The sequence below is a fragment of the Miniopterus schreibersii genome (assembly GCF_964146895.1).
Source record: "Miniopterus schreibersii genome assembly, chromosome: 1".
Lineage (NCBI taxonomy): Eukaryota > Metazoa > Chordata > Mammalia > Chiroptera > Miniopteridae > Miniopterus > Miniopterus schreibersii.
In genome coordinates this window covers 161,184,058-161,207,179 of record NC_138101.1, presented here as the reverse complement: position 1 = coordinate 161,207,179, position 23,122 = coordinate 161,184,058, and the positions used below count along the sequence as shown (strand labels likewise).

Genomic DNA, 23,122 nt, shown 5'->3' with positions numbered 1-23,122 from the left:
ACACATACAACAAGAATGCGCACTACTGATGATACTAGTTTAGGACGGGGGGGAGAAAGGTTTATAAATATTACAAAAGATTTTAATGATTCCATTATTTGTAAGCAATGTGATTGTTTTAACCTAGACAAGTTAAAATGGTTATTACAGTCTCTCTCCCAAAAAACACAGAATTAATTTAAAAATCATATAGAAGATAAAAACACCCAAGTAATTGTAATAAATGTAGCTCTCTGGTGGGTGGCGTTGATAATAAGGAAGGCTATGAATGTGGGGGCGAGTGAGCATGAGAAATCTCTACCTTCTGCTCAGTTTTGCTGTGAACCTAAAACTGCTCTAAAAGTAAAGTCTGTTAAAGAAACAAACCCACAGTGATGAGGCCACGTCAAGGGACACAGGAGCCAACTGAAGGGCCCCCAATGGTCAAAGCTGAAACATTCGAGCAACGAAATAAAGTAGTATCGGATTATAATCCCAAGTATGAAATAAATATGAGTCCATACTGATATGAAATGATTGATTGAATTAATAAGTAAATGGAGAATAAACAAACCTCCCACTCAGGAGGATTCCAAATAATTTCTGTAGCTATTTTGCCCTGGAGGGGGTGGAACATAAAACTCCCCGTTCCTTCAATGTGGGCTTTGCATGGTGAATTTCTTTCAAAAAGCACAGTATGGGAAGGGGAAAAAGAGTAACCTTATAACAGAGAAACCTGATAAACACTCCCTCAGCCAGGTGATCAAGGCCAATATCAATAGTGACAGATCATATTGATGGCAGGTACCCTGAACTTGGGGTGATGAAAAAGACTCTATCTCTGTGACCTTCCTCTCAAAAACTAGTAACCCCAGTCTAATCATGAGAGAAAATTCAGACAAACCCCAAGGGGGACACATTCTACAAGATGCCTAAGTACTACTCAAAACTGTCAAGGTCATCAAAGACAATGGAAGTCTGGAAAACTATCCCAGCCAAGAGCAGCCTAAGAAGACATGGCAATTAAATGTGATGTGGCCCTAGCCAGTTTGGCTCAGTGATTAGAGCGTCGGCCCGTGGACTGAGGGTCCTGGGTTCGATTCCAGCCAAGGGCACGTACCTCAGTTGCAGGCTCTATCCCCAGCCCCGGTTGGCACTGGAGCGGGAGGCGACCAATGAATGTGTCTCTCTCACGTTGATGTTTCTGTTTCTCTCTCTCTCCCCTCTTTCTCCTTTCCTCTTCCCCTTCCACTTTCTTTGAAAAGCAAAAATATGGAAAAAATATCCTCGGGTGAGGATTAAAAAAACAAAACATGATGTGGTCTCCTGCATGGGATCCTGGAACAGAAGAAGGACAGGAGGTAGAAACTAAGGAATCTCAAAAAAGTATGGATTTAGGTAATAATAATGTATTGACACTGGTTCATTAATTGTGACCCATATACCATCCTAATGTAAGATGGTAGAGATAGGGGAACTAGGTGTGGGGTATATGAGAACTCTCTGTGCTACATTTATAACTTTTATGTAAAACTAAATATATTCTAATATAAACGTTTATTAAAAACTGCAGAACAGTGTGAACAGTATGCTAAGAAAAGGGGGAAGACCCACACAAATATAGCCAACTGATTTTTTTAAATTTTTCTTTTTAATCCTCACCAGAGGATATTTTTTCCATTGCTTTTCACAGAGAGTGGAAGGGAGAGAGAAAAAAACATTGATGTGAGAGAGACACCAATTGGTTGCCTCCCCACACTCCCGACCAGGGCCAGGGATGGAGCCTGCAACCGAGGTACGTGCCCTTGGCCAGAACCGAACCCGGGACTTTACAGTCCAAGGGCCGACACTCTAACCACCGAGCCAAACCAGCAAGGGGAGGGCAGCCAACTGATTTTTAACAAAGGTGCAAAAGCAACTCAATGAAGAAAGGTTAGATGGCCTTTTCAACAAATGGTGCTAGAACAATTGGACCTCTGCGGGGGGGGGGGGGGGGGGGGAGACTTGACTGAAACCTCACACCTTATACAAAATTAACTCAAAATGTAAAACTTTTTGAAAAAAACCTAGGAGGAAAACTTCAGGATCTAGGACTAGTCAGGGTTCTTAGACTTGACACCAAAAATATGATCCATAGAAGAAAAATATTGATAAATTGACCTTATCAAACTAATTTTTTTTAATCTGCAGAAGATCCTATTAAGAGGATGAAAAGACAAGCTACAGGCAAGAGAAAATATTTGCAAATCACATAGCTTACAAAGGCTATTTCTAAAATATACAAAGAACACCTCTTTAACTCTACAGTAGAAAAAATATTTGGAAAATGGGCAAAGACATATGACTAGACATTTCCGAAGAGGATATACCGATGTCGAATAAGCGCCTGAAAAGATGTTCAACATCATTAGCGACTAGAGAAGTGCAGTTAAAACCACAATGAGACGTCACTACACACCTACCAGAATAGCTAAAATAAAAAAATAGTAACAACAACAAATGTCAAGGCTGTGGAGGAACTGGATCACTCATACATTGCTGGTGGGAATATAAAATGATATAGCTGCTCTGCAAAAACAGTTTTGGAATTGTTTATAAAACTAAATATGCTATTACCATAGGACCCAGCAATTGCATGCTTGGCATTTATCCCAGAGAAATGAAAACTTATGTTCATACAAAAACCTGTACACGAATGTTCCTAGCAGCTTTATTCATAATAGTCCAAAACTGAAAACAACACGAATGTCCTTCAACAGATTCCTACAAACCATTACAAGATAAAAAATAACCCAAGAGAAAAATGGTCAAAGGATATGAACAAACATTTGATAGAAAAGGGAATACAGAAGACTCTTAAGAGAAATGCAAATTAATAATACAGGAAGATAAAATTCCTCACTCATCAGATTGGCACAAATCCAAAAGTTTTGCCAAATGTGTTGACAAAGCTGTGGGGAAATAGTGTAAACTGATACAGGCCATAGAGACCAAAATTTGGCAATACCTATAGGAAGTGCAAATGTATGTGCCCTTTGACCCAACAAATCTACTTCAAGACATTTATTCTATAGCTTTACTTCCACAGATATGGAATGATATATGTACAGATTTTTGTTGCAGTATTGTTTGTAAAAGCCAAAGATTAGAATCCACATTTATAGAGGAGACAATTTAGAAAATTATGGTCCATCCATGCAATGGAATACTATGCAGGTATAAAAAACAATGAGGAATGTTTTAATATATATTTATATGGAAATATATTAAAGATGTAGTTATGTAAAAATAGCATGTGTATATTCTCCAATAATAGGTACCAGGGCTGCTTGGAGAAATGGCTGATTCTAGGACTGGGGCAGGAAATAATACAGGCTAAGTCTGGAGCATCTTGTAGTAACAGAAAGTAAGGAGGTGCACCACAAAAACACAGTGACGTACACACCTACTAGAATGGCTAAAAGCCAGGACACTGTCAACACCGAATGCTGACAAGGATGTGGAGCAACAGGAACTCTCATCCATTGCTACTGGGAATGTAAAATGTACAGCTACTTTGGAAGACAGTTTGGTAGTTTCTTACAAAACTAAACATACTCCTACCATATGACCCAGCAATCATGTTCCTTGGCATTTACCCAAAATAATTCAAAATTTATGCCACATAAAAACCCACATGTGGGTATTTAAAGCAGCCTTATTAATAACTGCCAAAACTTGGAAGTGACTAAGATGTCCTGCAGTAAGTGAGTGGATAAATAAACTGTGCTTTATCTAGTCAATGAAATATTACACAGCGCTAAAAAGAAGTGAGCTACCAAGCCATTAAAAAACACGGAGGAACCGTAAATGCAAGCCAATCATGAACGAAGCCAATCTGAAAAGGTTGCATATTGTAGGATTCCAACTAAGTGACAGTCTGAAAAAGGCAATACTATGAATGGAGACAGTAAAAAGAGCAGTGGTGGCCAGAGGCTGGGCAGCGTGGGGGGGGGGGATCAACACATTCTGTACAATAGTATAATGTCATTATATATTTACCCAAACCCATGGGCTGTACAACACCACGAGTGAACTCTAATGTAAACTATGGACTTTTCTTTAAGTGGGAGAAAATGTAAAACCTAATATACAATAAGAAAGTGCAGCGCACACACCGCTGGGGCTCTGCATATTGGCACAAGGCTTTTAGGAAGTGCTTCAGTTTATATACCAAGAGCTAGAAAGATGTTCACAATATTTTATCTCAAATTCCCACTTCTGGGAATCTTTCCAGAAGAAAAGTTCCATGCATGAAGCTGTACTACTTGTACTGGCAAGTAAACCTGACGCTAAACTGTAGATAAAGAGGTTAATGACTCATGGCACCTCCGTCATCAGACCAAATGTCATCACCGATAGCTATGTAGCAACGTGGACATGCTCGTGATTATCTGGGCACAAAATTATACGTACGTTATCATTCTAACTATACTAAAGCAGGTAATTTTTTAAAAGATTGTCACCGAGTAAATAAAAAAGTATGTGTGGGTAGCAGGAATAAGGATGATTTTATTCTGTTTTCTAAACCTTTTATATTTTATTAATTTAACAAATTTTTAAAGTTTAACTTTGTTGGCAGCTTTAAATTAATATTTGAATATATAGAGAGGCATATTGTGTTCTACACTGGAAGGCCAAATATTAAAATAATTTTAATTATCTCCAATTAGTTTATAATGGTACAGTGATTAATCTAAGTCTTAAAATTGATTTTTTAACTGATAAAATTACTTTAAATTTCAATTGGAAGAAAAAACAAGAGAGAATATAAAAGGATAACAGATTATACTAACAAAAGAATGATTAAGGGACACTAGTTTAGATGACTTTAAAACAAATTATAAGGCAACAATAAAACAGTATGTTTATGGCTCAAGATTAGACATACCGCTTAGTGAAAGAGAATCATTCACCCAGAAATAGAGTCCATCATATATCAAAATATAAATATGAAAAATATACATAAATATGTAATAAAAGAAGGAATGAAAAGCACTAAGAAATGTTAGAATTATTTAATAAATGTACTTGAGATAGATATATAAAAATTGGAGGGGAATCTATCGAATAATGTATCATACCATAAGCAAAAGTACATTTTATTTATTTTTTACCTATTGATTTTGAGAGAGAGAAAGAAATATCGATTTATTGTTCACTTATTTATGCACTCACTGATGTACTCATTGGCTGATTCCTGTATGTGCCCTGACTGGGGATTGAACCTGCAACCTTGGCGTATTAGGATGATTGCTCTAACCAACTGAGCTACTCGGCCAAGGCCACAGGAGTCCCTTTTAGAAGGATGAAAGAGAAACATCAAAAATTAAATCACAACTAGAAGATTATTAAATTAAAATTCAAAACTTGTATCAAAAATACCTTTGATTACATAAAAATTTACATCTTCAATATGTCAAAAAGTTGTAAGAGCAAACAACATAAACAATGGTCCAGGAGCAATGATCTCATAAAAACTGGTTAAAAACACAATCAAAGAAACCCCCACCAATATAGACAAAGGATCTAAAGAAACAACTCACAACAGAAGAACAAACTAGGAAAATTAATGGGAAAAGTTCAGAGTCAATAGTAATCTAAGAGATTCAAAGTAAAACAGTAACAAGGAATCATTTAACTATAAATTAATAGAACAATGGTTAATATTGGTGAAAGGTCACTCACAAATGACTGGGAGCTATGTGGTGTGATGTTTCAGGAAAGCGATTCAACTTGCGCCAAATCATAAGATCTCGGTTCCGTGTTTGTGTGGCCCGGTGAAGCCACAGAAACCGTCCCTACGGAGCAGGAGTTGCCACAGCCCCAGGCCGAGGCAAGGTCTGGAACAGAATCTGACGGTGATGCATCAGCACCAGAGCTCGGGGAACAGGATTGCACACAGGCGACCACGCAGCAGCCCCGCTGGCAGCGCAGGGGCAGCGGAAACCGACGAAGAGCCAGTCAGTAGAGCAAAGCAGAGCTGAGTGAGCAGAAGGCAGGGGAAGCTATGTCCAAACTGAGTCCTCGACGGGTTACGGGGGTTACTACCCAGAAATCTAAGAAAATCCTCTTTGTCATCACGAAGCCAGATGTCGACAAGAGCCCAGCTTCAGATACCTACGTAGTTTGGGGGGAAGCCAAGATCGAGGACCTATCTCAGCAAGCCCTGCCAGCAGCTGCTGCGAAGTTCAAAGTTCAAGGTGAAGCTGCCTCAGACATTCGAGAAAACACAGACTCCAACTGTCCAAGGGAAGAGTGAAGAGGAAGAGGCTGATGAAACAGGTGTGGGAGTTAAGGACATAGAATTGATCATGTCACAAGCAAAGGTGTCAAGAGCAAAGTCAGTCCAAGCCCTGAAGAACAACAGTAATGATATTGTAAATGCTATTATAAAATTCACACTGTAACTATCTGAAAATGAGGACTGTGTGTGTGTGTGTGTGTGTGTGTGTGTGTGTGTGTGTGTGTGTGTGTGTGTTTCAAGGGGTGATTGCCTCTTGGTTTGAAATTTGTACTGCTTCTATCATTAATAAAGTTATGGCTTTTTGTGGGATTAAAAAAAAATCATAAAAATGTTTTTACTACCTGACCTAGAAACCCTGTTTGGAGAATTCATATATAATGCAAGCTATGCCATACAGATGTTCATGAAATCATTCTTTATAGTGGCAAAGTCAGAACCAACTTAAATTAAATATCCAACAGTTGAGGATCTGTTAAGTGTGATATGGACACCGGACCACATCTAGCATGATCAGCACCTAAACAATGTCTACCAGGAAAACTCTGCAGCAATATTGGGTACCTGGGCTGGGACTCCACTGGACTGGAGTCAAGATTCTGGCATTTGATGGGGACAAACAAATAAGCATCCTCCTTCCAGAATTCTGCCTTAGCCTGGATTTATTCTAGCTGGAGGTGCAACTGGAGGGAATAATGAAAAGTTATCGCTTTACTAGGGTGTCAGGGTTAAGGATGCCTTTTTTCCCTCTATATTCCAATGAATTGTGTTACACTGTTTTTACAATAACTGTAAATAGAGTATTTATTTCAGCCATATGAAATGATCTCTTTCTAATTTAAACAATAGACAGTTCTTCATTTATGGAATGGGAATAATAACAGTACTTATAGATACAGAAACAGAGGCCCAGGGAGGTCAAAGCTGCTTGCCCAAGGTCATTCAGTTTGTGAGTGGCAGAGCCAGGCCTCAAAGCCAGGTTGTCTGACACCAAAGTCCATGATTAACCACAAGGTTATACCGTTGTCTATGGTATACTGTGTGTACCGCAACGTAACGGGGGAAGAAAGTAAAGAACCAAGAGGCTAAATCTGTAATAAGATCATTACTAAGCTCCAATGGATAAATGAGAGACATTTTGCTTGGAAGGAAATGGAAGCTTGGTTTCTAATCCTGTTTCACTAGAACCTTATCTGACTCTCCTACGTGCTGCCAGCTGCCCTGGTCCCGGCCCCCACCCTAACTCAAATCAATGGGGACATGGAAGACTTTGCAGTGGGGACCCCCTTCAGTCCAGGCCCCCACACTTACATAATCAGCCACGTTGGTGCAGCCCCCTGAGTGGATGAGGGCCCGGGCCACGTCCTCAGAGCCTCCGAGGGCTGCATAATGGAGGCAGCTCTGCTCTTTCTAGAGGAAAACAGGAATCACATGGGGTTTACAGAGCACTTGGGGATTCATTATTCCATTTTCTCTCGCAACCCCGCCCCCCCACACCTGGGTCTATTATCCCTCTTAAACTCTGAGGCTGGAGAAATCAATGGCTTGCCCAGGCCTGGTGACTGGTGAAAGGAGCTCGCTACGATCTCAGCCTTCCTTGCTTTCTTCACAAATTCTGGAACATAGGCCAAAGGCTGCACAATTCCTCAGCTGGTAAAGACACGCAGAGTATAGACTCTGAAGAGATGGTTTTCAAAGAAGGGAACAAATAAGACTTGCCAGTACAGGGCACACACCACCCGGCACGCACTGCCCAGCCGGAGCGGGTTTCCCAGCAGGGGCTGGCAGGGCCAGAGCGAGGGCTTCATCTGGATCAGCCTTCTGAGTGCTCTCCTGCGGTCAGAGCCCACTCCTAGCCCAACAAGGATCTCATATACGTACCTCCACTCTGTGCCAGGCACCTACTCTCCTAGTTTGCCAATATGGGGCAAACCAGGACGAGTTGGTCACCCTCTCAATGTCCTGTCTAAGGGCATGGGATAGGTGGGAACTAGTCTACCTCCCAGTGGGAAATACAATCACTTTAGGTTTGCCCCCTCCTCAGAGACCCTGCTGCATGACACTTCAATGGATGGGAATTTAGAGATGGAGCATGGCCTCTGCCAGAAACCTCGAGCCAAGGCTGGAGCACAAGGCCCAGTGGAGTGGGCAGCACCCCCCCACCAATGACCATCACCCACTGGACGTGATCTCTGTCTCTAAATTCCTCTGCTTCCTCTGTTACGGAACCTCCCAGTACTGGGTACTGTGCTAGGCACAGAGAAAGGGCCTTGCTGATTAAAGAGCAATGCAAGAGGACACACTAGGAGCCCTGAGGCAGCTACTTTCCCTCTCTGAGCCTCAGTGTCCCCCCCACCATACCCCTAGGCTAGTGGCTCCCACACCTTCTAAGGGAGTTCTGTAAATTAAGTGTTTTGTGGCTTATAAAGCATTATTCACACTTAGGGTGGTTGAACATTGATATTATTAAATTTACATTTGCCATTTTGCTATTTATTTTCTATGTCTATCTTTCTTGTTCTTCTGTTTCTCTTTGACTTGTTTCTTTCATGTCAAATACATATTTTTAGCATGCCATTTTAATTCCTCTGTTTTTAAGCTATTTTTCTATTATTTATATTTTATTACTTATTGTCAATACTATTTTGTCTTACTATTAAAATTTAGAAGAAATAATACCAGACCCTGAAGCAATTTAACCAGCCAAAGAAAAGACTATCTGTCACTGATCTAAAAAGCAAAAGCAAAGCAAGCCTGGCTGGGGTTGAGCATTGACCTAGGATCCAGGAGATCGTGGTTCGATTCCCAGTCAGGGCACATGCTCAGGTTGCAGGCTAGATCCCCAGTGGGGGGCATGCAGGAGGCAGCCAATCAGTGACTCTCTCATCATTGATGTTTCAACTCTCTCTCTCCCTCTCCCTTCCTCTCTCTGAAAATAATAAAGATATATATTTTTTTAAAAAGCAAAACAAAACAAAAACACCAACCCCCTACCTAAAGAAAGGCCACAATCCTTCTCTCCAGGACATGGGGGGAGTTTCTAATGGCTAACTTAAGGATGAGGGAGAGAAGAGGCCTGTCCCAAAGGCGCACCCAGGCGCCAGCTCTGAGAACTGGTGTGGCCCCTGCATAAGTTGGTCTCATATTGGTGACCCGCCCCCCAGTGGGTGGGGCAAACCTTCCGAGAGCTCTGGAGCCAGGACAATAGGCTTCTCCGACTCAGCTTTGTTTCTTAGCATGTGACCCGGGAAAGTCACTGGCCCTCTGTAAGCTTCAGTTTCCTCATTTGTAACATGGGGCCAATTTTCTGAGGTAATAGTTATAAAGGCACTTTGTGAACTATCAAGTGCCCAACAATAGGAAGACTCGAAAAGGTACTGAGCTCCTACCATGCCCTGGGCACTGTGCTAAGTGTCTAATCCTCACGGAAATGTGAAAGGGTGAGTATATATCATCTCCATTATATAGCTGGGAAAAGAGGCTCAGCGAGGTTAAGTAACCTGCCCAGATCACAAGAGCTCAGCAGTGGACTAGCCAAGACCAGAAGCTGTGCCTACGGCCTCGTAGCCTCTGTGCACACAAGGGTCAGGAATCACTGTGCCTGCTGCTGCTGACTCAGTCCCGGCTCAGTAGCCCAGGCAGATGGCAGTCGCGGGAGGCCGCGGGGAAGCCTGGCTACCTGGGTGAGGGCGTTCACGCTGCTCCCAGCCGCCAGGAGGAGCTGCACACAGTCGGGGTGGATCCCTTCAGCAGCCGCGTGGAGGGCAGTCAGACCTTCCTGAAACGCAGAGAGGTATGAGGACGGCAGGAGGCTGAGGCCAGAGCCTGAGACCAGAGGACATCCCCATGCCAGGCTCCAGGGCTCTGTGAGCTCTCCACTGCCCTGCTACTGAGGACAATGACCCGGTTATTTGTGGTTCCTGAGCCTCACACCTGATTTTCTCACTTTGAGGGGCATGTGGTGCATTCGTCCCCTCCTCCACCACTCTGCTCAGGTTCTCCTAGCCCTCCACGCAGCCTCGCCCTGCTCTCTGTCCATCCCTCCTACTCCAGGAAGCCGTCCCCGATCATCCTGGCCGCCGAGACTTCTCCCTTCTGTGAGCACACACCCTGTGTATGACTTCTTGGTAATCCCCCATGCCTGGTGCCCCACTAAACCTGGAGTTTTGTGCTGCTGCTTAGCTTTTCCTGGTGGGCTGTTAGTTCAAGAACATATCCTCAACTCCTGGCTTTAGGTCCTCTACCAAGGAAAATCAGGACGCACCACAGACTGTGGGTTCCTTGAAGGAAGGGAGTGTCACCCATCTGTGCATCATCCAGGTGGCAACTCACCACATTCCTCTCCTCCAAGTCCAGCCCGATGTCCACGAGTTGCTGCAACACAGCCAGGTGGCCCCTGCCAGCAGCCAGGTGAAGAGCTGTGTTCCCCTCCTGGAAGAAGGGGCTGGTAGAATTACAGACCTTCCCAGACTCTGGAGACCTGCTGGAGCCACCCCTTATTTTTTAGACGTGGAAACTGAGGTCCAGAGAGGCAAAGTGACATCTCCAGGGTCACAGAGCAAGTCTATGATAAGCTGCAGTCCTGAATGCTGGGTCAAAGCCATTCTGCCCCTGAGAACTGTGCCAAAAACTATAACCGGGGCACTTTCAAGGGCCAAGTCCTGGTCTCTCTTTCCTTACACTTCATGGCAGACACATACGTAGAAGAGAAAAAAAAACCACCCTACTTTCCAAGCTCCTGTCTAAAGCTGGTTCTTCCCCAGGGACCGCAGATCACCATCCCTTCCTTCTGCTCAAAGTCATGACTCCAGAGACTCTCCCAGGCAGCCACATGGCCCAGTCACTCACCTCCTTGTCTCTGCTCAAGACATTATTAGCTTCTTGTCCAATAATGTGGCCCACCCTGACCACACAATTTAAAACTGGAACTCCCACTCCTGTTCTCCTGATCCCCTTATCCTAGTGACTTCTCTTTTCCTTTTTCTCCACAGTACTGATAGGTAGCTTATCACTATAATTATAAATTATACCTTTATAATTTACTTATATACTATGCTTATTGTTTATTGTCTGACTCTATTGTTAGAGCATAAGCACCACAGGGCAGGGATTTCTGTCTATTTTGTTCTCTGAAGTTTCCCCAAGTGCCTAGAATAGGACCTGGGCACACAGCAGACACTCAATAGATGTTTGTTCAATAAGTAAATAATATGATGAGAGCTTAACGTTTGTCTCCTGGAACTTGAGAGCCAGAGGACTGGTAGATGCCTCACGCATGAGAAGTCCAGAGGTGACGGTGACAGAGCCGAGAGAGGTGGCTCCATGAGGTGGGGCAAAAGGTACAATGGTCTTTGTGTTAGCAGTGACCCCACCAAAGGCAGCCTGCTGTGGTTACCCTTAAAGGGATCTTACTGCAGAGGACACCTGGAGGGTGAAGGGGCCCCAACAAAGAGGAGGACAGCTGGAAGTGACCAGAGATAAGGTAAGTCCCTAAAGAGGAACCACAGATGGAAGACCTTGGCAAGGACCCCAGAGGAAACACAGAAGCATCCACAAGGGCAGATGCAGCTTCGACCATTCCTCACACCCCGAAGGCCCCTGGGACACATCTAGCTGAACCAGTCAGATGGGCCTCCTAGCTCAAGCTCCTTCTTTACTGTGGCCTGTCTCATTACCTTTGTGAGGAGGGGACATTCACATTTAAGCATAGATCTTTAAAGGGCCCGATGAGAATGTGAACATACACACCAAAGCCAACGCAGTACTTAAGAGTAAGAAACATACCCTGCTCACCCATGATATATTCACAAGCACATAAAACAGCTATAACTATCTTATAGGATCAGCAATGAAACATTTAAATTTCCTTTATGATGACAGTCATAGCATATTAAAAATAAAAATCAAGTTTGAAAAATCCCAACAGTTTTGTTCTGCTTCTCCCCCACCTCTCTGCAGATGTGCATGCGATGGTCTAGTCAGTTCTCTGCAGCAAGCAGGGAGCAGGCTGTGGGAATCTGGCCACAGGGTGAAGTCCCCGTGTTCAAAGAAATGCAAATGAACTGAGGGGAGCCAGACATGTGCCCCCAGTGAGCAGGGCTATGAACACAGGGCAGGGCTTTCTTCTTCTGGGTTATAAGCATCCACATCCTGTCCTTTGAAGCTGCAGGTGGCTGGGACCCCATAACAGGGCACTCGAATTCTGAATCCTGCATGGGTTGGGCAGGGCAGGAGCCTCAGTGGCAGGAGAGCCAGATGGAAGGAAGGCTACCAGCTAATCCTGACTCCCTACATTGGATCATAGCTCTTTACTAAGATTGTGGCATTGAGTTCCTTGAGTAAGAAACTATGTCTTGGGCATCTTTGTGCTCCTCACCTGTAGCACAGGGTTGGCCCATAACATGTGCTAAAAGAATGCCTGCTGATCAACAGCAGACACACTCTGGTCTTTGGGCCCCTGCCCCTCCGGCAAGTTGGAGTCAGAAGCAGGCCCAGGTGAGCTGCCAGCGTCAACCCAGTCAACCCTGGCCCTCCCCTGGGACCCACAGTCACAGTACCTTGTCTTTGACACTGTGGTCACAGCCAGAGCCCACAAGGAAGTCCAGAGCATCCAGCTGCCCATGCTCAGCAGCCCGGTGAAACGCTGTCCTTCCCAGCTGACCAGGAGAAGAGAGAGAACCTTGTGCCCTGCCCTCCTGGCTTCTATTTTCCCAACCACTCTGGGCTTGCAGTGGCCTCTCCTGCCCTAGACACTCCCCCCTCCCCTCGCCCCACACACCTTGCCTAGAAATTCCCAACAAGACCCCACTAGGTGGGTCCCTCCCCCACTGAAATCATCCTGTGGCTCCCTCCTGCCAACTGAATAGGGAACAGAGTCTTGAAGCTAGGGGTCGAGATCTCCCTAAGGGACCACAACAATCCCTCTAGCCCTCACTCTCAATATTCTGACCCATCTGAACTCACACACAAAGGGCCCTTTTCTACCTCTAAAGCTCTAGCGATGCTCTCTCCTCCATTTGGAATGCCCCTCTGCTTTCCAATCTTACTGACAGAATTCACTTCATTCACCAAATGCCACCTCCTCCAGGGAACAGAAAGCAGTGGTTCCCTTCTCTAACCTGTCTAGTCCTTCAAAGCCTCTTTGAAGGAACCACATTTCTGCCTGTGTCCTGCTCACTTGTGCCTTAATGCCCCTTCTAGACCAGCAGCTCCCTGAAGCGGGGTCCAGTCTGCACTAGCCATATCTCAAAGGACACATTCAAGAAATGGACACGAGTGGCCCCAGGAACCTCAGGCCCAATGGAAAGGACAGGCATGATGGATGCACTCTCACCTTGTCAGCATGGTCCAGGGCCACATCCTCCAGGTCTTCCATTATGAACACCAGCACCGGCACATGGCCTTTCTGGGCTGCGCAGTGCAGTAAGGTTAGGCCATCCTGAAACAAGCCCAGGGTGGTCCCTGCAGTCTGCAAAGGGAGGCCCTTCTCACACACTGTGAGGAAGGTCTCTTGGCCCCAGAAGCAACTTAAGTGAGGGAGGTTTGCAAATGCTGTGTTTACAGCCCAGGGCCTCTACACTGGCCTTGCATTACAGCTAGGATGTTTAAAGCACCAGTTTTCCAATAGATTGCAACAATCAAGCGTTCATAAAAAGCATCAGAACAATGTTTTACATCTTGACAGTGGTTTGGGTTATAAAGGAGTAGCATCTGTCAAGTCTCAGAGGGTATAAATCTAAGATTTGTGTATTTCCTTGTATGTAAGTAAAAAAATTGAACCTTACTTAATGATATGTATGCTGAAGTTTTAAAGGGAAGTACATTGATGTCTGTAATTTATTTTATTATTTATTTTTAAATATATCTTTATTGATTTCAGAGACAGGAAGGGAGAGGGAGAGAGAGATAGAAACATAAATGATGAGAGAGACTCACTGATCGGCCTCCTACATGCCCCCAACTGGGAATTGAGCCCGAAATCCGGGCATGTGCCCTGACCAGGTATCGAACCTCGATCTCTTGGATCTGAGGTCGATGCTCAACCGCTGAGCCATGCCTGGCCAGGCTGTAATTTATTTTAAATGCATCCAAAATTTATAAAGAACTCTAAAAACTCATCAATGAGAAATTAAACAATACAATTCAAAAATAATTTGGACACAGACAATAGACAGGTGAAGGCCTGGGGTGGAGTGGGATGGGAGATGGGTGGAGGGGGCAAAAGGGGGAAACGGGGACATCTGTACTATTCTCAACAATAAAATAAATTTTAAATATATATATATATATATAAATAATTTGGACATCAAAGAAGACATACGGAAGTCAAATAAGGACATGAAAAGACATCTGACATCATTAGTCATTATTGAAATGCAAATTAAAACCACAAAGAGTTTCTAACAATAGACTACGGAAAAATGCTAACATTACAGTGGAGAAACCTGGCTGACTCTACTTTAACTGACCAAAAGTGATACTGTGATTTATAATAAGAAATACATATTTGGTCTTTGTGCCTGTTCCTGGAACAGAGCTCCTAAAACCTTTGGAATTTCCTAAGTGGTGAAAGTGATCAAGGTGTCTTTTGTTATGTTAATGAGTGACCGAGAAAGCCCCTTCCTAACCTAAGGTTGGGGGCTGGTTGCCTGGGTTACCAGCCCTGATTAAAAGGTTGAAACTTTCAGTCCCATCCCCTGAAGTGCAGGGATGAAGGGGACCGGAGAGTGAATCAAGCACCAATGGCCAAGGAGAGCATCAATCACGTCTATAAAATGAAGCCTCTGCAAAAACCCAAAAGGAGGGGGTCGGAGAGTTTCCAAGGGTTGGTGAGCAAGAACACATCCTTGTGCTAGGCCCCAAACTACTCCAGGACAAGAAGCTCCTTTGTTTGGGACCTGACCCTATATATCTCTCATCTGGCTAGTGATGATTCATATCCTTTAATATTCTTTATAGTAAACCAGTAATCTAGTAAGTAAATAGGTTTCCTGAGTTCTGAGAGCTGCTCCAGCAAATTATTCAAACCTGGGGAGGGGTTCATGAGAAGCCCAAATAACAACCTGGACTTGGGACTGGCATGTGAAGTGGGGCAGTCTTGTAGGGCTGAGCCCTTAACCTGTGGAATCTGGTGCTGTCTCCAGGTAGATAGTGGCAGAATTGAGTTAAATCTGTGGGACACCTGGTCAGTGTCTGTGGAGAATTGAATTAATTACTTGGTGGCATGAAAAACACACACATATAGGACTTGTTATGTTGGTGTCATAAGCCCCTGATAGCAGCAGGTGAGAAAGGCACTTGACGTCTGTGGTCTTCTTCCAAAATTCTGTCACCCCCATCTAGTCATCATACAAACCAAAATGAAGGGTTTTCTACAAAATACTGGACCAGTGCTCTTCAAAAGTATGAAAGTTGTGAAAAACAAAGAAAGACTGAGAAACCGTCACAAGATTAGAGGAGACTAGGGAGGAAAGATAACTAAATGCACTGTAGAATATTAATTTTTAAAACTGATGGAATTTTAATGTGGTCTATAGTTTAATAAAACTTGAAATATCACCAATGACCCACAAGGTAAGCCAGGGAAAGAGAACGCTTTGGGCTAAGCAGACAGGAGTAATGAACAGTCTTCTGACCCAACCCACAGCTCATCTAAAGGTGAGATGAATACCTTTGGGAAGGATCTTGAACAAGGGATTGAAAGTAAGACTGGGTGGATTGTTTGCAAAGATGGTCGCAACAATTCTTCCCACCCTTGGAAACACCTAAGTGGCAGACTGTACTGCTCTTCTCCGAAGGGGAATCCAATATTCTCCTCTCCCTAATCCTAGGCTGTTTCCCTGTGATGGGCTTTGAGCAATAGACTGTGGTAGACACAGTACTGTGACTTTCCAGCCTTGGCCTCAGCAGACCACGCCACTTCCACCCCTGCATTCATTCATCATTGAAAAAAATGCTAAAATTTCCAGGAGAGGTTAATGAAAAAAATGTTCTTTCCCCTATCCAAATCCCTGGATCCCTGAATTCTAAAAAATGCTAAAATTTCCAGGAGAGGTTAATGAAAAAAATGTTCTTTCCCCTATCCAAATCCCTGGATCCCTGAGCCCCCCTGGCTGACAGCGTTTGGGCAAGATGTTTGCATTTTCTTTAGAACCACTGTGGGGGGATTTCAGGCACTCTGACTGGCTGGGCTCCCTCCCTCAAACCACAGCACACACCAGTGAGCATCGAGGGACTGCTGGGCTCCCTGATATGCCAAACACTGCGCCAGGTAATTTATACACAGCACTGCACTTGCTTCCCCCACAGCTGGGAGATGGGTACTAGCATCCCCCTTTCCAAAGGGGAAAACTGAGACTCAGGGGGGTAAAGTAACGTGCATAACATCCCAGAGTTTGGTATCTGGTGCTTTCTTCCTATCCCGATACCCTGATCACACGGGAGGCAGGGCCCTTGGGGAGCTGGGCGGAGTCCCCACCTCCCTCTCACTTAATCCCCCTACTAGCCTCTGAGGGTGTTACTTTATTCCTCTTCCGTGAGTAAGGAGGCTGGTCAGACCGTAGACTGTCCTAACGTCTAGAGTGGTAAAGGATTGGGGAGCAGAAGGAAGAGGTGTCCCAGCTTCCCAGGGTTGAACTCGGCTGGTTTTCAGGAGGCAAGCTGGGGCGGGCAGAGGCATGTGGGGGGGGACCCATGGGGGCAGCGATAGGGCAGGTGTCAGAGGTGGGGGCAGACCTGTGCAGTCGGGGCCGGGGGAACAGAGCGGGCAGGGGCAGTGGGGTGAAGCTGCCAGCTAAGGGCTTACCTTGTTCTCACAGTGGATCTTGGCCCCGGAGTTAACCAGGATCTGAAGAATCCGTAAGTGGCCGAACCAGGCAGACAGGAGAAGCGCATTCATCCCAAACTAGGGGAGAGGACACGGGAGGAGGGGGGAGAATGTGAGGAGGCGTGGCTGCACTGCAAAGTCATACAAACTGTAAGGGACCATAAGTGCCACCCAAGCCAAGGAGTTCCCGGGCTTAGGAATTTAATGTCGAGGGAATTTTTAAAAATAGAGGTTGATATACTATTGCAAACTTTCGAGGGTGAGGGGACAGTCAGTGTTTGCTAAATAAAACAGCTGCCATCTACTGCCACCATCATTTCATAAAGAGGGACCATTTTAACACAAACAAATTGAAAGGACCCAATCTCAAAATATACTCTCCAAATACAGTTTTCATGAAAAACACATTACATCGTTCTTATTTTCTGACTTGCTGTGACTGGTGAAGACCTCCTCCGGGACTGGCATTTGAGAATCAATGATTTGAATCTCCCACAGAACATCCTTCAGGCTGATGGCTTAAGTGAGCACATGTGGCGGGACAGCACCTGGCCACTGCAGGAGACAGCACTGCACTGGCACGCTGCTCACCGTGAGAAGCCCCTCCCTGTGCTCTCCTGAGATCTGCACCCCTGTGCTTTCCACCCCACCGGCCCTTTGGAGCAACTGAGAGTGTGTTCGGAACTTCTGATGGCAGCCCAGCGCATTTGCAGGATGCTCTTCCTCAACATCTGCAAAGTGTTCCAGGGTCATCAGAGCTTTTTCTCTGATCTTGGTCCTTGTGGGGTTCTGCATCTGAGGGCAGCCTTAGCCCCCACTTCCCCTGAGCCTTCCCTGCTCTGCGAAGAGCACCCCCAGGCCTCCGAATTCACCTCCCAGGATGCACTGACAGCTAGCCACCCTGAGATGGTTGTTCGCTGTCTCTCCCCAGCTGTGGCAGCACCAGGCCAGGTCTGAGCAGGACAGAGGCCTGGGGAGACCATCATCACTTTTGGCCTGAGGCTCTGCTGTACTCCCTCAGTTTTGGGCAACCCCAAAGTGTGTCTGTAAGTCAGGTGTTCATAGACCAGAAACAGGGTCATGTGTGGCTCTACGTCCCCCAGCGAGTGGCGAAGAATCTCCCCACAAGCATAAGGAACAGGTCCATAGTGGGCAAATGCTCCCCTGTCCAGCTGGGAGCAAAAATGAGGAGCCTGTCTCAAGAAGTACTAAGGGGTTACTGCCCCCCGCAATCTGCTCCCACCCCACACATTCCAAGCGCCTCCTAGGCCAGGGGCCAGAGGACAGGGCTGGCTAGCTCCAAGTCCTGAATCAGCTTCCGTTTCAGTCTGGATCTGGACAGGGACCAAGGGTGGGGAGGAAGTGGGGAGGGAGGGGGTGCCATCCTGGCACCTTCATGGAACACCCTGGTCACAGCTGCCTCCCCACTGGCTTCACCAGGAGGGGTGACAGGAAAAGGGGTCTTAGTGGAGGGCACCACAATTCCTCTTAGGGACTGTGTTTAGGTAAAAGCTTTTACAAGTGGTTAGGATAAAAGGTGAAACCCAGAGGGACCTGACTGATTAGCAGGCACCTGAACATCCAAAGAGAGTTTCGCGGCCCTGCTTTAGAAACAGGCAAGAATTGGCGGGAGGCAGAAGAAAATGACAGCATTGAAGGAAGGTATGGGACAGAGGCTGAGTCCAAGACAAGGAAAGTGCCAAAGGGCTTTAAAGGACAGCAATGTAAAAGAGGGTTTTAGGATTTTTACATTGTTTTCATGTAAATCCCCTCCATCTCTTATTTCGAACAGCCTGTTCCACACCAAAAGCCTTGTGTACGGGGTCTCTGTGGAAATAAGGGAGAAGTACTGAGATCCATGTTAGGGGTGCTGCCGGGGTAGAGACAAAGGTTACTTTTTAAAATAATTTTTTGTCCTGACTGGTGTGGCTCCGTTGGTTATGCATCATCCTGTGCACTGAAAGGCTGCTGGTTGGATTCCCAGTCAGGACCCATGCCCGGGTTGCAGGCTCAACCTCCAGTAGTGGGCATGCAGGAGGCAACCGATGGGTTTCTCTCTCTCTCTCTCTCTCTTCCTCTCTCAAAAAAAGAATAAAAAAATCAATACAAATATTTTTAAAATAAATAAATAAATAAATAAAATTTTAAGTCCTGGTCAGTGTGATTGGTTGGTTGGAGCGTTGTCCCATACAATGAAAGGTCACAGGATCGGTTCCAGGTCAGGGCACATACCCAAGTTGAGGGTTCGATCCCCCAGTTGGGCGCATACAGGAGGCAACCAATCCATGTTTAACTCACATTGATGTTTTTCTCTCTTTTCCTCTCCCTTTCTCTCTCTCAAAAATCAATAAAAGCATGTCCCCAGGTGAAGATTCAAAATAATAATAATAAAACGAAAAAGTGACTTTGTTAAAAAAAAATTTTTTAATAAAATAAAATGTTTTTATTTTCGATTACCGTTGACATACACTATTATATTAGTTTCAGGTGTGCAACCCAGTGATTAGACATTTATGTAACTTATGAAGTGATCATCTTGATAAATCTAGTACCCATCTGGAACCATACATACAGGATGGAGCAAAAGTAGGTTTACAGTTGTGAGTACGCGAAACACAGAGTTTATTCTTGTATTATTTATTAATTACTGTATTATTTTCCATATGAACAACTGTGAACCCACTTTTGCCCCATGCTGTAGTTATTAGAATATTATTGACTATATTCCCGATTCTGTATTTTACATCCCCGTGATTATTCTGTAACTTCCAATTTATACTTCTTAATCCCTTCACCTTATTCACTCAAACCTCCCAATCCCCTTTCCATCTGGCAACCTCCCAAATGTTCTCTGTATCTATGGGAGACAAAGGGTTCTTTGCAAAATTTCAAGAGGATGGCAAAAATTGAGCAGAAGCTGAAAGTAAGAGCCAGCAGTGACAAGAATTTAAGGCCTTCCTCCTGAAATCTTAGGGAAGGTTCTGGACCTGCCATAGCTCCTGAGATGGGGACTGGAGCTGGCCTTAGCTAGAGCCAGAGGCTAGGAGACCCAGCACTGGCTCAGAGCTCAGCTCCTGGTAGAAGATCAGTAACTGTGGGCTGGCTAGATGAGGGAGGGGGTTTATAAAAGTACTCTCCTACTCTTCTCCCTCATATCTTGTTTTCTTGAATAAGCTTAGGGCAGAGTCCAGGGGGAGAGCCCACAGGAGCTTGGGAATTAAAAGGGTCAAGGCTGGTGGCTGGGGGAGGAGAGCCATTGGAGCCACAGCTTCCTGTCATTGGGAGCCCCAGGGACACCTCACGGTCCTAGTTCCAGGAACTTCCCAGGACAGAGCCCTGTGGGATATCACTAGAGATCAACAATAGATTTCCCTTCTCCAGTGTCTCCTCCATCCTCCTATTACTAAAGCAGGCATACCCATCAGCCTTCTTATTTTTTAAGATATATGAATTGCTATTTGCAAAGGAAACAGATTTATAAAAGTACTCTCCTACTCTTCTCCCTCATATCTTCTTTTCTCAGTCCATCCCTCAAGGAAGAAGTCACAGAGTACAGTGGTGATAGTGGGGGTCTTTTTGGGCAAAGGGCTGACAAAAGAGCTTCCAGAATTTTATTGGGAAACTCAGAGTAAGGATTCCAGACATTCTCCTTCCAGAGTCATCTCTAAATAAGGCCTAAGCAGGTGCAGAGAGGAGTGGGGAGGTAGGTTGTAATCAAGCCCTCCTCGTGGTGGGGCCTGGGAGCAGAGAGAAGTGAGGACAAAGAAAAGGATTTCTGTGAAAGCTAAGAATCTGCCAGAAAGCTTATAATTTTGTTTTGTTTTGTTGGATTCGATCTCAAATAATTTTACTTTAATTTTGCTGTTACAGTTAACAGTTTTAATTCTAGATGCATTTGAGGGAAGTTTAGATTACAAAGAAAAACAACTATGATAATTGTTTAAATAATGATAATTATTTAAATTATAATGTGATAGGGTCCTAGCTGGTTTGGCTCAGTGGTTAGGGAGTCAGCCTGCGGAATAAAGGGTCCCAGGTTTGATTCCAGCCCAGGGCATGTACCTTGGTTGCAGCCTTGATCCCCGGCCCTGGTTGGGGTGCCTGCCAGAGGCAACCAGTCCATGTGTCTCTCTCACATTGATGTTTCTCTCTCTCTCCTCCTTCCACTCTCTCTGAAAAGCAATGGAAAAAATATCCTCAGGTGAGAATAAAAAAAAATTATAATGTGATACCTATGGGCTTATATCAATGTATTATTTTTTATTTTTTAATCATTTTTTATTTCAATTACAGTTGACATACATTATTATATTAGTTTCAGGTGTTTACCCCAGTGATTAGACATTATATAACTTACTAAGTGATCATCCCAGTAAATCTTGCACCCATCTGACACCATACATAGTTATTAGAATATTATTACTATATTTCCTATGCTGTATCCAACATACAATTTTTAAAAAATATGTTTTTGTTGATTTTTTTAGAGAGAGGGAAGAAGAGGGAGAGAGAGAGAAAAACATGAATGAGAGAAACACCCATCAGCTGCCGCCTGCACTCCCCCTCCTGGGAATCTAGCCCAAAACCCGGGCATGTGCCCTGACCGGAAATCCAATTGGCCACCTCTCTGTGCATGGGACAACACTCAACCAACTGAGCCACACCAGCCAGAGCAATATACAATTTTTTAAAATTTAAATTCAGACTCTTAAAAAATTAGACTCTTAAATGTATCCCTGCCCAATGTCATTATCAAATTCGGCCTTTTCCCCAAACCTATAGCGCTAATTTGGTAGGTCCTGTTATTCTTCAGCACTCTGTCTCAGCAATGTGCTGCCTGCCAACTTATTAAGGAAGACTGTTAGTCCTCATGCAAATTGTTGATTAAAACTTAGCCAGGCAGAGCCTTGTGGCATACCATGAGAGACACGCTTTCCGATGACTTTACTAATAAGGCCTTTATTAAACCACCCAATTATCTCTTCTACTGCCCATACCTCTCCTTGCTCACATGACATCAGGAGGAGCCGAAAAGGCTCTCCGAGAATTGAAAGGCCCTTGAAAATGGAGAGACCTTTATAATGACTGCACAGGGGATAAATGGGACCAGTGCAGTGCCAAAGCCCCTTAGAGACTTAGACTCCCTGCCCACTCGGCACCTGGGCATCTGCGTATCAGCGGCAACCTTGGCACCGACAGCTGCTCCTAGATCCAGAGTGAGCTCTGATGCCCCTTCCCCACCCTGAGACAGACAGACAGACATGCACACACAGACACGCCGCCACAGGGGTCCCTTACCGCGTCCTCATCATCCACAGCAGCCTCATGCTCCAGGAGCAGCCGCACGGCTTGCTCATGCCCTGCACCTGCAGCCCAGTGCAGAGCCACCCTGTCCACCTGCCAGGAGTGAGAGGAACCTGTGAGGCACTGGCTGGCTGCCTGGCTCAACCCCCACACCTTCCCCACCACCAGGCCAGGAAGCTGGTCTGCAGGATGGAAAGGCCTTTGCTGGCTCTGGTGACCAGCGACTGGGGCTCCCGTCCCATCCTGGCCCCCTCCTCCTCCACGCAGCAGCAGCTGAAATGAATGCAGTAAAACACAATGACTAGATCCATCTGCCCCCCACCTAAAACTCTTCACAGCTCCCCACGGCTCTTGGGATAAATGGCCTGGCCTGGCCCCACCTCCCACAGCTTTTCAGAAATGCCGGCTTCCCCCTCTAAGTCTGGCCTGTGGCCTGTGATTATTGTCCAAGTCCCTGAGGGCCCCTGGGGCCTCCTTCCCTCAGAATGGGCCTGAAGGGGCCTGACCCCCATCTCATTCTCAGACGACCCTGGCAGTTCATCCTGGTCTCTGGCCCTCGCCTGGTGAAGCCATCGTCCCACCATAGCTTTCTGCTTGTGAGGTGACAACAAAAGGAAACACTAATTTTCTGTGGGGTGTCCCTGAAGACCAGCTGCTCCTTTCTCAAGGCTTCTCCCTGAACACTGTCCTCTTCACTGGCTCCTACCAAAAACCTCAGGCGGGGCGGGCCC

General features: G+C 45.2%; 1 protein-coding gene and 1 pseudogene across 13 annotated transcripts in view; one reads left to right on the top strand and one right to left on the bottom strand.

The window, feature by feature from the left end:
- ANKDD1A (ankyrin repeat and death domain containing 1A) overlaps positions 1–23,122 on the bottom strand; it is a 44,578-nt gene that overhangs the window by 11,862 nt on the left and 9,594 nt on the right. For 6 of the 12 annotated variants that reach the window (XM_081121780.1, XM_081121782.1, XM_081121786.1 and 3 more), the window contains exons 3-9: positions 22,386–22,484; positions 17,067–17,165; positions 13,596–13,700; positions 12,820–12,918; positions 10,595–10,693; positions 9,942–10,040; positions 7,574–7,672 (exon numbers count right to left, since the gene is read on the bottom strand). In XM_081121780.1, the coding sequence (XP_080977906.1) occupies positions 7,574–7,672; positions 9,942–10,040; positions 10,595–10,693; positions 12,820–12,918; positions 13,596–13,700; positions 17,067–17,165; positions 22,386–22,484 (699 nt within the window). Of the gene's footprint in view, positions 1–7,573; positions 7,673–9,941; positions 10,041–10,594; positions 10,694–12,819; positions 12,919–13,595; positions 13,731–17,066; positions 17,166–22,385; positions 22,485–23,122 lie in introns of all 12 variants that reach the window. The other 6 variants (XM_081121775.1, XM_081121785.1, XM_081121776.1 and 3 more) reach the window with 1 other exon arrangement.
- On the top strand, positions 3,712–6,428 carry LOC308564548 (nascent polypeptide-associated complex subunit alpha pseudogene; annotated as a pseudogene). Its single transcript has 2 exons — positions 3,712–3,721; positions 5,772–6,428. The product of its transcript is annotated as a nascent polypeptide-associated complex subunit alpha pseudogene (transcript).